The sequence below is a fragment of the Solanum stenotomum genome, chromosome 3, assembly GCF_019186545.1.
Source record: "Solanum stenotomum isolate F172 chromosome 3, ASM1918654v1, whole genome shotgun sequence".
In the NCBI taxonomy this organism is placed as follows: Eukaryota; Viridiplantae; Streptophyta; class Magnoliopsida; order Solanales; family Solanaceae; genus Solanum; species Solanum stenotomum.
The window spans coordinates 6,191,132-6,205,135 of record NC_064284.1 but is presented as its reverse complement, the minus strand read 5'-3'; the positions used below and the strand labels follow the sequence as shown (position 1 = coordinate 6,205,135).

The following is a 14,004-nucleotide window of genomic DNA, read 5'->3' as shown; positions in this document are numbered from 1 at the left end:
TTTCTCCTTATTCCCTCCAAAATTTTCTCTGCTGTCATTTTGCAACATCGAAAATTATGGATGACTGACGATAGTATATGTGTAAACAATGATGATCAATTTCCTTACTTGCTAACAAAAAAAAAGTCCTTTTCTCAAAGGTATTATTATTTTTGTTTGTTGTTTTTTCTTGATGAGTCATAATCCAACAAAAGTAGAAAAGAAGTGTAACTTTGAATTATACTTATTTCTCTTTGTTTTTCTATATAAAAAAAATCCTCGGGGTAGCACATGATGGTTCACATTTCATGCTAGGTCATATGTCTATTAATTTTACATCATTTTCTCTCATATATTTGTTTCACTTATTTTCATATTATATTAACGGAAAAGGATCAAAATATTTTTAAATTATGTGAAATTGAATAAAAATATTTTTAATTAATAGTTTGTTTAAAAAGTGTCCCTAAAGTTGATATTTTAATCCAAAGAAGCAAGACATCTGAGATACAATCAATGTAATGGTGAAACAATATTGTGTTTTGAGTAAAATTATTATATATGAAAATAACGAGAGTTAATTTCTTCACTCGTTAATAAAAAAAATCTCTCCATTTTTCTCAAAGATACTATTTATTAAAATTTTGTTTATGTTTGTCTATAATGAGTCATTATCAAACAAAAGTAAAAAGATGTGTAGCTTGATATTGTTCTCCTTTCTCTTATTTTTCCTTGGTAAATTCTTAGGGTAGCACATGATGATTCGCATTTCATGCTAGGCCATATATATTTATTAATTTTGCTTCATTTTTCCTTATTTTTAAAAAAAATATTAATTATATTAGTGAAAAAGATTAAAATCTTCTTACACTCGCAAAATTGAACAAAAATATCCTCTATTAATAATTCAATCTAAAATATCCCTAATATCAATATTTTGATCAAAAAAGCAAAAAATCAGAGGTTTATAACAGTGACACAATATTTGTCTTATAGCTGAAATTATAGTATGTGCAAGGCGGTCAATTTCTTCACTCAATTGTTAATCTAGCAATGGAATCAAATGAACATGAACCCAAAAGATGACACAATATTACCCCTCTCTTTATTTTGCTGGTCCAATATTTTAAAAATAGATTTTTACTTTTACTTGTCACTTTTAATATATTAAGAAAAATAATTATTTTTTCTCATCTTTTATCCTTTTCACTAATTACTTATTTTCAAAATTATTTTTTAAGACCTAATACTAAACATCAATTAATAGGGATAGTGTGATAAAGTAGTCATGTAGCTCATCATTTTCTTAATTGATGAGTCAAATCCAAACGTGACAAGTAAAATTGAACGAAGAAAGTATGTGATATATTCAAAATCACAAGTTTCATATTTTTAAATTTTATATTTGATTATATGCGATCACATAAAGTAAAATGGGAAAATATTATGCAGGTAAAAAGAACTCACCTTTGAAGCTAGGTACCATGAGGATGGATAGACTTAACCCTCCTTTAGAATCATAGTCGCTATCAATGAAAGTGATAATTTTGCTATAAATACTTGAGCATTTAACCAATTCATTCATCTTCATCTTCATTAATCCTACGTTTATAACAAAATGAAAGAGACCACAATTATTAGCGTTTTAACTCTACTGACTTTGTTCCTCCTTGAGGTGATCTCAGCCAATGAGCTATCTCTTCCCTTTCATCTCCCAATTAATGGAACCTTTGGCCTTGAAGGTATTAATAATGCATCAGCCGGCGTGTACTTGAACGAGGGAGAATGTGGAATGCAGGCTGATGGCGCAAAATGTCCTACTGGAATGTGTTGTAGTATATGGGGTTGGTGTGGAACCACATCAGACTATTGTGGTTCTGGATTTTGTCAGAATCAATGTACTGGCCCGTCCCCACATGGAAGATGTGGAATGCAAGCTGGTGGTGGCGTAAAATGTCCTACTGGACAGTGTTGTAGTATATTGGGTTGGTGTGGAACCGAATCAGACTATTGTAATCCTGAATATTGTCAGAGTCAATGTTCAGGCCCCTTCCCAAAAGGACGATGCGGATGGCAAGCTGATGGCGGATTATGTTCTAATGGACTATGTTGTAGTGTTGGTGGTTGGTGTGGAACCACATGGGATTATTGTGCTTCCGGAATTTGTCAAAGTCAATGCCCATCCACACCACCTCCACCCTCACCTCCACCTCCACCTCCGTCTCCACCTCCACCCTCACCTCCACCTCCACCTCCACCCTCACCTCCACCTCCACCGTCACCTCCACCTCCACCTCCACCTCCATCCCCACCCCCACCTTCACCTCCACCTCCGTCCCCACCCCCACCTCCACAATACCGATGTGGAATGCAAAAGGGTGGCAGGAAATGTAATATAACCGGAGATTGTTGTAGTATATGGGGTTGGTGTGGACCCACATACGAGTATTGTTCTCCTGGATATTGTCAGATGCAATGTCCAGGTCCATACCCAGAGGGACGATGTGGATGGCAAGCTGATGGTAAATCATGTCCTACTGGTACTGGACAGTGTTGTAGTAACGCTGGTTGGTGTGGGACCACATCAGATTATTGTGCTTCTGAACACTGTCAAAGCCAATGCAACACTACTCTAACCTCACCCATCAAGAACCGTATGAGAGGTATTGAAAGTTTCATGCTCAACATTGTCTAGATGCATGCTACTTCCCAAATACTAGCTACAGGATGTACTCTTTTGGAACTGCATGCTGAAATAATTCCAATATTAATGCGTGTAATTATAATGCATATGAAAATGCATTAATTGATGTAAATAAATAAAGAACTTTTGTCTACTACCTTATTTTAATTATTACCACTCGATTTTTACGTTTCATAAATTGTGATGATATATATTTAAACTGTTATTTATTATTTTACTATTTAATAATGTTGTATTAGACTTGGAATGAAATACATTACTCCTTAAAATGGAGTCTTTAATTATCTAACCACTTATTCTTTTCATAATTTATACTTTCACTTCAAATCAGTCTCTCCCTCCTCCTTCTCTCTCAAACGATCTTCTTCTATTAAATTCACCTTTACTACTGCACTTTCAAAGCACCCCAACCATCATAATTCCGATTTCATCAACGAAAAAATCCAAATTATTAATACTTAGAGAAATCCAAATCTATTTATTATCTCTCTTTCCTTTGTTTTTCTTCTTCAAAAGTAACCTATCCATTATGGATGGGCACACCCATAATTTACATTTTCTATGCGATTCATGAGCTATTGTACTTACTTTCTAGCTTTTCAATCCCTTAAACATCAAAAGCATATTATTAACACCCCTTTGTGAATTTATCGAACAAAAAAGAAGTTTAAAAAAAGGGAAAAAACTCAAATATGCCATCGAACTTTTAGAAAATGCTCATTTATGTCATCCGTTAAAAGTTTGGCTCATATATGCCATTGCTGTTAACGAAAAGGCTCATCCATGCCATTTTTTTAACTCTAGTTTTGCAAAACCATTTCTTTATACCCCAAACATGGTTTAACACTTTTTAATTGGAATTTTTGGATCAAATGTATACTTTTTGCCTGTTTTTCTTTAAAAACACCAAGAACACATGAAGAACATAAACAACTCCAAAATTTTCAACATTTTCAATTCTTTACGAAATCATCTCAAATTTCGGCTACAGCATTAATTTCTTTTAAAAAAAAACAAAAATTCTAAAATCATTTGCAAAGTTCAAAAAATTCACCCATATTTAAAAAATATATACCAAAAAACGAAAATCAGTCCCAAAATTTCAAAATTTGCTTTGATTCTTGTTTTTAACATTAGATCTTTGTTGACTAGTGTTTTTTGAGTTTATGTTCAAAATTTCAAATGATTTGAAGTTTTGGAGAATCTACCATTAAAGAATGTTCAAGTTTTGAAACTTTGAAGAAATTTCAATTGGGTCTTGTTGAGTTAGGTTGAATTCAAGCTCAAAAGAAATTGAGTTTTGGTATCTAGCTCGGAGCAAAACTACTCTTGAAATTTGAGGCGATTCATGAAGAATTGAATAAGTTTGAAATTTGGGAATTGTTAATGTTCTTTATGTGTTCTTGGTGTTCTTAAGGATGTAGAAGCAAAAAATGTACATTTGATCCAAAAACACCAATAGAAAAGTGTTAAACCATGTTTGGTGTGTAAAAAATGGTTTTGCAAAACCGGAGTTTAAAAATGGCATGGATGAACCTTTTCTTTAACAGCAATGGCATAAATGAGCCAAACTTTTAACGAATAACATAAATGAGCCTTTTCTAAAAGTTCGATGGCATATTTAAGCCTTTTCCCTTAAAAAAAAAAGAGTTCAATTATTACCACGTGGAATGGTACATTCATTTCTGAATGTACCTTTACCTAATAAAAGTCGTGTGTTCTTATTTTGCGTCCCCACAAATCACAATATATTAAGAAACAAATACAGTACTAATAAAAAATTAATTAAGTCATATAATATTGTAGACATTGAAATTTTATGATACTCTATAAAATGAGTTTGATTTGAATCAGAAATTTTAGAGACTATTTTATGATTTCTATCATAAACTCCTAATTCATGCTTATATAAAGGATAATATTATTTCTTGAAGAGACATCTCAAATATCTCATAAACTCGTTAGATATTTATAAAAAGATCGAGGCGTCAGATATCGCCTCCTCAATCTGTTTATCTATCGCCTCCTCAATCTGTTTGATAATCGTTGAGATCAGATATATAGAAAGGTACTTTAGATAAATATACTAAGATCCTCCAATCACATAGAAAATTCGAAGAGAAAAATAATGGGAGAAACAGATCTGAGCACGCATTATTTTATTAATAAATTGTGTTTCATCATATTAATCCTCTTTATCACTTTAAAATTATCTATAAACAAGTACCTCTAATAAAATCTCTCTCCTAAATTTCCCCTCGGTCATTCTCTCTCCTTTTCTCCCGGATCTTCTTCCGTTAAACTCACTTCAATTATTGCACTCTCAAAGCTTCCCAACAATTATAGCTTCGATTTCATTGACGAAAAAATCTAAATCAATTTATTAATAAAATTAAATCTAAATTTATGTATTTTCTATCTTTTTTCCTTCAAAAGCAACCCACCCATAGCGGATGGGCATTTACTGCAATCACACTCATGTTGTGTGTTGTTTCATGATATCATATTTTCTCTTTCAAGCATTGTATTTTTATTTTTTTTCATGTTCGCTGGTTTTGGGGTAAATTTTATTACATNAAACTAAAAATCGAGGCAACAATTATTTTAAGGAAAAAATAACAAAAAATGTCAAAAACATTGATAAGAATAAATAAGTATCTATTGCTAAGAAGGTGTCACTCCACATTTTCTATTTTAGCTTTATTATTACATATAGATAGAAACTTTAAGATGAAGAATGATCCAAAAAATTTTAAAATAACAAATCAATTATGTAAAAATACATGTGTAATTCTTATAAAGTTATACTAACTAATTTCTTCAAATGAATAATTAAATGAAAGAAAAAAAAGTAATTAAGAAAATAACACTAATTATGAGATTAATAGCATTGATGAGGAAAGGAACTAAATATGATCATCTTTTTAAATTCTTTTTTAAGAAAATATATATAAACTTTATTAATTAAAGATAAATAAGAAAAAAAAATTTAAAGATACAAAAAATCAAGACAAAATAAAAGATGAAAGAAATTAGAAGAATAATGAGGTTGAAAGAAATAATATCTAATTTTCTCTCTTTTCAAATCACAAAATAAATTTTTGCTTGTTCTCCTCCTAATTTGATACGAATTTCATAAATAGAATGATTTATTCTCCAAATAATTTTTCTTACCCTTTGAAACACTAATCGACCTTCTTATAAATTTGTCAACCACAATGAATTTTCTCTCTTTGTAGGAGGAATAAACATTTTTTCAAAAAGTCTTTTATTTTGAAAATAACTTTTTGTTACATAATCTCTTTCTTTACATCAATGTCTTCACAAGAATCATGAGATATTCTCTCTTTCTCTTTTGTTAAAAAAGTCACATGACCTAGAAATTTGATGGACATCTGAGCGACAAAAGTTGATACCATATATTGATCATTATCGTCAGAAGAAGAAGAGCCAAAGTGAAGAAATTTGTTCTTATTTGTTACAAATGGTCAACTATTTTTATTTTTTTATAGGCTAAATAATCATAAACAGTTGTGAAAAATGAATAGTTTTTATCTTTTCATCTTCCATTTTCATTTACTTAAATCTATATTAGTGTAATGGATGTTATAAAGGGCATAATTAATCAGGTATGACATAAATACCTTTTTTAAATACAAATAAAAATACAAAACAAAGATAAAATGTCAAAAAAAGGAAAAAAAAAGATGAATACAAATACTGGTCATAGAGAGATGCCACATCAAATTGTCAATATTCAGCTTTATATATACATATATAGGTTCATGCCCTTAGATGTTATTTTATTACTTTAGCTGGCATCGACGTTTTTGTAAATCTGATATCTACTTTGGAACATTTTATAATGTGGCATAGGCTGACAATTGAGATCATAAATTTAAAATAATAAAATTTAATTTATTATAATACTAATATCAATATCATAAAGATATATATATATATATATATATATATATATATATATATATATATATATATCATTTAAAAAATATATAAAAAGTATTATAAATTGTAATAATTAACCCTTTTTTTTTTAAAATCATATAACTAATTTGATTTACACTCCAAAATTCATAGGTGTCACATAATTTACACATTAATTCTTCATTACTTAATATATGTAATTATATCAATGACATATAAATTGAAATTAAAAAATACATATTTTATTTGAAAATCACGTAATAGTACTATAAGGTATAATAATTAACAACTTAACATATTTTAAAATTTTAGTTGACTCTCCGAATTCCATATGTCTCATGTAATTGAGACAGAGAAAAACATATATTGGTTTAAAATTAATAAAAATATTATAAATTATAATAATTAACAACTTAAAATTTATAAAAAAATTCCTTTAAAAATTTTTAGTTGGCTCTCCAAATTCAATCGGTATTACAATAATTAAAACATAGAAATTAACATAGATTGGACTCCTGCTGACATTTATGTTTCTTTTTTCTAAATTTTTTCTTTTATACTTTATATAAATAATTTTTTTATGTAAAAAGTATTATAAATCATAATAATTAATAGCTTAAAATATTTCAAAACATATAAAAAGTTTTTGTTAACTTTCAAAATTTCATCTATACCGCATAAATTGGGAGAAATATAGATATATAGATATTTTAAGTTGCTAATTATTGTGAGTTATAGTAAGTTTTATGTAATTTTCATATATATTATTCGGTCCTGATTTATGTGATACAAATGAAATTTCAAAAGTCAATGAATTTTTTATAAGTTTCTTTTTATATGAACTTGTTAATTATTGTGATTTATAATATATTTACGTAAAACATACTCTAAATACAAATAATTAGCAACTTAAAATATATAAAAACATACTAAAAAATTGATTAACTTCAAATTTCATATGTACCACATAAATTGAAACAGAAACAGTAACATATATTGGGCTCCGTGTTGGCACAGGGTCCCATATCTAGTATATATATATATATGACGCTTCCTAATCATTTGTTAGTGAATTGTTGAACTTTTCTCTTATAATTTAAAATAAGTAATTTGCTTAAACTTCATGAGAATTGTTGGAAATTTCTTCAATTTTTACCCTACATTTACATTTTTAGGTGATAATTTCAAAAAAGTTAATTGTTTATATTTATGAGTTTACTTTAAGTTATTTATATTTTCAAGAATTATTTGAAAATAACTAAAAGGGCAAAAGTGGAAAATATGTTCTACATTTTTTGTCTTAATCAATATACTATCATTACAATTCACTTACTTTGAAATGAAAGTACCATTAATGAAAGTCCCATTACATATTATAAGAATCAAAGTAATGTCTATCAAAGTGATTTATTATTTATTTTTTATAGGATCCTAGATTTAGAGCGGTTATTTTTTTTTAAAAAATTAATATAATTGGTAGATGAGAGAAAGTTTACTCTAAATTATTACTTAACTAGTGAATTTGATCGTGCTTCGCGCGATTATAATTTGTTTTACTTATTTATAAAATAGTCGCTTTCTAATATTTCAATCATAAAATAATATTTAAGAGATTGATTTTTATATTAAAAAAATTCTTTGAGAAAAGATGGCCTAAGCACACAAGTTTATCAACTCTTTAATTTTAAGAACGTTAATTTTAAGAAGGATTTGTAGTTGCATACGATCCTTGTATCTGCCAAACATGAGACTAAAGTTCATGTCAAAGACATTTTGCAATACTTAAAATTTCAAAACGTTTTGACATACTATGCAAGAGAAAAGATTATTTTTTTAATCTGACTTTATAATAATACTGGATATAAATTGAAACATATTTTCTCATATAATTAAATATACGGATTTATGCAATTTATATTTGAAATATCTCTCTCACCTTTTTGTGTAGTCGCTTTTTTTTTTTTGTTTTTATAGGATCCCAATTTTGAATCATAAATTATTGCTTATAGAACCTGAAAAGCAATAAAGTATATGTTAGTGTATGTTTGTGAAATCAATACAAATAATAACATAAAAGTATGAACAAACGAAGCATAAAAAAGTCATGAGAAATGAGAAGGAAATTGCAGTAGGAAAAAATATATATGTTTAATAAGAAAAATGAAACTTGAAAAAGGGAGAAGATGAAAGTAATGCAAAAGTAAAGTAAAAATATGCTTTCAGAAAATGAGGTAGTTTTTATGGATTTGGAATAATATTAAATGTGTAAATAAATGGTAAGAAATTTAATTTGAATATGACTTTTAATATGGCAACGTTTGTAGAAGACGTTTTTAAACAGCAGTAATAAAAATGACACTTATATTAATCTGTCATATTTAATATATTTTTGTAATTTATAATTTTTTTAAATTAAAAAATGGAAAGAAAATCTAAAAATTTGAGAAAATGAATAAATCTATTTCCTGATAAATGAGGCATGCCACATCAGGGGGCTTATGATCCTCGTTTATATAAATATATAGATTGGTAGATGAGAGAAAGTTTACTCTAAACTATTACTTCACTCGTGTGTTCTACATAATTTAAATATATTATTGTAAAAGATGGTTTATTGGAAAAAAAAAACATATCTGGCACCTTCACTTTCCTTTATGAAACCAAACATAGAAATATTACGTGTTATGTGATATTACGTTCTACATAAGCAAGAAATCAGGAGTACAACTAATATAATGGTGACATAATATTTGTCTTATGACTGACGGATCGACACCTTTTCATTTTCTTTATCTTCATTTTTTTCAAGTTCTAGTCTATGGCATAAATTAAATTTAATGACTAAAATTTAATTAATTAAAATATATCTCTAATCATGATTTAGATAATAAATATATTATTATTCAATTAAAAATAGTCCTATTATTTCTCCCCTTTTCTCTTTACTCCCTCCAAGTCCGATTATTTCTCTCTTTTCTCCTTATTCCCTCCAAAATTTTCTCTGCTGTCATTTTGCAACATCGAAAATTATGGATGACTGACGATAGTATATGTGTAAACAATGATGATCAATTTCCTTACTTGCTAACAAAAAAAAAGTCCTTTTCTCAAAGGTATTATTATTTTTGTTTGTTGTTTTTTCTTGATGAGTCATAATCCAACAAAAGTAGAAAAGAAGTGTAACTTTGATATTATTCTTATTTCTCTTTGTTTTTCTATATAAAAAAAATCCTCGGGGTAGCACATGATGGTTCACATTTCATGCTGGGTCATATGTCTATTAATTTTACATCATTTTCTCTCATATATTTGTTTCACTTATTTTCATATTATATTAACGAAAAAGGATTAAAATATTCCTAAATTATGTGAAATTGAATAAAAATATTTTTAATTAATAGTTTGTTTAAAAAATATCCCTAAAGTTGATATTTTAATCCAAAAAAGCGAGACATCTGAGATACAATCAATGTAATGGTGAAACAATATTGTGTTTTGAGTAAAATTATTATATATGAAAATAACGAGAGTTAATTTCTTCACTCGTTAATAAAAAAAATCTCTCCATTTTTCTCAAAGATACTATTTATTAAAATTTTGTTTATGTTTGTCTATAATGAGTCATTATCAAACAAAAGTAAAAAGATGTGTAGCTTGATATTGTTCTCCTTTCTCTTATTTTTCCTTGGTAAATTCTTAGGGTAGCACATGATGGTTCGCATTTCATGCTAGGCCATATATATTTATTAATTTTGCTTCATTTTTCCTTATTTTTTAAAAAATTATTAATTATATTAGTGAAAAAGATTAAAATCTTCTTACACTCACAAAATTAAACAAAAATATCCTCTATTAATAAGTCAATCTAAAATATCCCTAATATCAATATTTTGATCCAAAAAAAGCAAAAAATCAGAGGTTTATAATAGTGACACAATATTTGTCTTATAGCTGAAATTATAATATGTGCAAGGCGGTCAATTTCTTCACTCAATTGTTAAGCTAGCAATGGAATCAAATGAACATGAACCCAAAAGATGACACAATATTACCCCTCTCTTTATTTTGCTGGTCCAATATTTTAAAAATATATTTTTACTTTTACTTGTCACTTTTAATATATTAAGAAAAATAATTATTTTTCTCATCTTTTATCCTTTTCACTAATTACTTATTTTCAAAATTATTTTTTAAGACCTAATACTAAACATCAATTAATAGGGATAGTGTGATAAAGTAGTCATGTAGCTCATCATTTTCTTAATTGATGAGTCAAATCCAAACGTGACAAGTAAAATTGAACGAAGAAAGTATGTGATATATTCAAAATCACAAGTTTCATATTTTTAAATTTTATATTTGATTATATGCGATCACATAAAGTAAAATGGGAAAATATTATGCAGGTAAAAAGAACTCACCTTTGAAGCTAGGTACCATGAGGATGGATAGACTTAACCCTCCTTTAGAATCATAGTCGCTATCAATGAAAGTGATAATTTTGCTATAAATACTTGAGCATTTAACCAATTCATTCATCTTCATCTATTAATCCTACGTTTATAACAAAATGAAAGAGACCACAATTAGCGTTTTAGCTCTACTGACTTTGTTCCTCCTTGAGGTGATCTCAGCCAATGAGCTATCTCTTCCCTTTCATCTCCCAATTAATGGAACCTTTGGCCTTGAAGGTATTAATAATGCATCAGCCGGCGTGTACTTGAACGAGGGAGAATGTGGAATGCAGGCTGATGGCGCAAAATGTCCTACTGGAATGTGTTGTAGTATATGGGGTTGGTGTGGAACCACATCAGACTATTGTGGTTCTGGATTTTGTCAGAATCAATGTACTGGCCCGTCCCCACATGGAAGATGTGGAATGCAAGCTGGTGGTGGTGTAAAATGTCCTACTGGACAGTGTTGTAGTATATTGGGTTGGTGTGGAACCGAATCAGACTATTGTAATCCTGAATATTGTCAGAGTCAATGTTCAGGCCCCTTCCCAAAAGGACGATGCGGATGGCAAGCTGATGGCGGATTATGTTCTAATGGACTATGTTGTAGTGTTGGTGGTTGGTGTGGAACCACATGGGATTATTGTGCTTCCGGAATTTGTCAAAGTCAATGCCCATCCACACCACCTCCACCTCCACCTCCGTCTCCACCTCCACCTCCACCCTCACCTCCACCGTCACCTCCGTCTCCACCTCCACCTCCATCCCCACCCCCACCTTCACCTCCACCTCCGTCCCCACCCCCACCTCCACAATACCGATGTGGAATGCAAAAGGGTGGCAGGAAATGTAATATAACCGGAGATTGTTGTAGTATATGGGGTTGGTGTGGACCCACATACGAGTATTGTTCTCCTGGATATTGTCAGATGCAATGTCCAGGTCCATACCCAGAGGGACGATGTGGATGGCAAGCTGATGGTAAATCATGTCCTACTGGTACTGGACAGTGTTGTAGTAACGCTGGTTGGTGCGGGACCACATCAGATTATTGTGCTTCTGAACGCTGTCAAAGCCAATGCAACAATACTCTAACCTCACCCATCAAGAACCGTATGAGAGGTATTGTAAGTTTCATGCTCAACATTGTCTAGATGCTACTTCCCAAATACTAGCTACAGGATGTACTTTTACTCCTCTTTTGGAACTGCTGAAATAATTCCAATATTAATGCGTGTAATTATAATGCATTAATTAATGTAAATAAATAAAGAACTTTTGTCTACTACCTTATTTTAATTACCACTCGATTTTTACCTTCCATAAATTGTGATGATATTATCATTCTTAGCTAGCGTATCAACCGCACGTGCCACCTATGATGAATTGTAATTAAAACATTTTGATTTACATTTCTCTTTTGAAGTCTCTGGAAGAAGAAGGGTAGAGGCTTAAAACATTTGTTTACACAAATAGTAGTACACATGCATGATTTGATTAAAACAGGGAAAAACTATTTAATTAGATATACATACATATCATATCTACCAATTTAATTTATATATTTAAACTATATTTATTATCTTACTATTTAATAATTTTGTATTAGACTTGGAATGAAATACATTACTCCTTATTAAAATTACTTTAAAATAGAGTCTTTAATTATCTAACCACTTATTCTTTTCATAATTTATACTTTCACTTCAAATCAGTCTCTCCCTCCTCCTTCTCTCTCAAACGATCTTCTTCTATTAAATCCACCTTTACTACTGCACTTTCAAAGCACCCCAACCATCATAATTTTGATTTCATCAACGAAAAAATCCAAATCAATTCATTAATACTTAGAGAAATCCAAATCTATTTATTACCTCTCTCTTTCTTTTATTTTTCTTTCTTCAAAAGTAATCCACCCATAGCGGATGTCGGATAAGCACCCCCATAATTTACGTTTTCTATGCAATTTATGAGCTATTGCACTTACTTTCTAGCTTTTCAATCCCTTAAACATCAAAAGATATTATTGACACCCCTTTGTGAATTTATCGAAGAAAAAAGAAGTTTAAAAAGAGAGTTCAATTATTACCATGTGGAATGGTACAATCATTTCTGAATGTACCCTACCGAATAAAAGTCGTGTGTTTTATTTTGCATCCCCACAATATATTAGTGGCACGTACGTACCCGAAACTTAGAGAAACAAATACGGTACTAATAAAAAAATAATTAAGTCATATAATACCGTAAATATTAAAATTTTGTGAAACTCTATAAAATAAATTTGATTTGAATCAGAATTTTTAAAGACTATTTTATGATTTCTAACATAAAGTCATGATTCATGCCTATACAAAGGGTAATATTATTTCTTGAAGAGACATCTCAAATATCTCATAAATTCATTAATAATCGTTGAGATAAGATATATAGCAAGGTATTTTAGATAAATATACTAAGATCCCTCGAATCACATAGAAATTCAAAGAGAAAAATAATGGGAGAAACAGATTTGAGCACACATTATTTTATTAATAAATTGTGTTTCTTCATATTAATCTTCTATCACTTTAAAATTATCTATAAACAAGTACCTCTAATAAAATCTCTCTTCTAAATTTCCCCTCGGTCATTCTCTCTCCTTTTCTCTGGATCTTTTTCTGTTAGACCCACTTCAATTACTGCACTTTCAAAGTTTCCCAACAATTCTAGCTTCGATTTCATTGACGAAAAAATCTAATTAAATTTATTACTAAAATTAAATGAAAATTTATTTTTTTTCTATTTTTTTTCTTTCTTCAAAAGCAACCCACCCATAGCGGATGTGCATTTACTGCAATCACACTCATGTTGTGTGTTGTTTCATGATATCATATTTTCTCTTTCAAGCATTGTATTTTTATTTTTTTTCATGTTCGCTGG

At 29.3% G+C, this 14,004-nt stretch overlaps 2 protein-coding genes across 2 annotated transcripts; both read left to right on the top strand.

Annotated features, from left to right (window-relative positions):
* Positions 1–1,597: 1,597 nt before the first annotated feature.
* LOC125857944 (chitin-binding lectin 1-like) lies at positions 1,598–2,674 on the top strand. Its single transcript, XM_049537607.1, has 2 exons — positions 1,598–1,738; positions 1,871–2,674. The coding sequence occupies exons 1-2, from the start codon at positions 1,598–1,600 to the stop codon at positions 2,672–2,674; spliced, it is 945 nt and encodes a 314-aa protein (XP_049393564.1).
* Positions 2,675–11,198: 8,524 nt separating this feature from the next.
* Positions 11,199–12,236, top strand: LOC125857948 (chitin-binding lectin 1-like). Its single transcript, XM_049537610.1, has 2 exons — positions 11,199–11,336; positions 11,469–12,236. Exons 1-2 carry the CDS (start codon positions 11,199–11,201, stop codon positions 12,234–12,236), a joined length of 906 nt encoding a protein of 301 aa, XP_049393567.1.
* Positions 12,237–14,004: the final 1,768 nt, after the last annotated feature.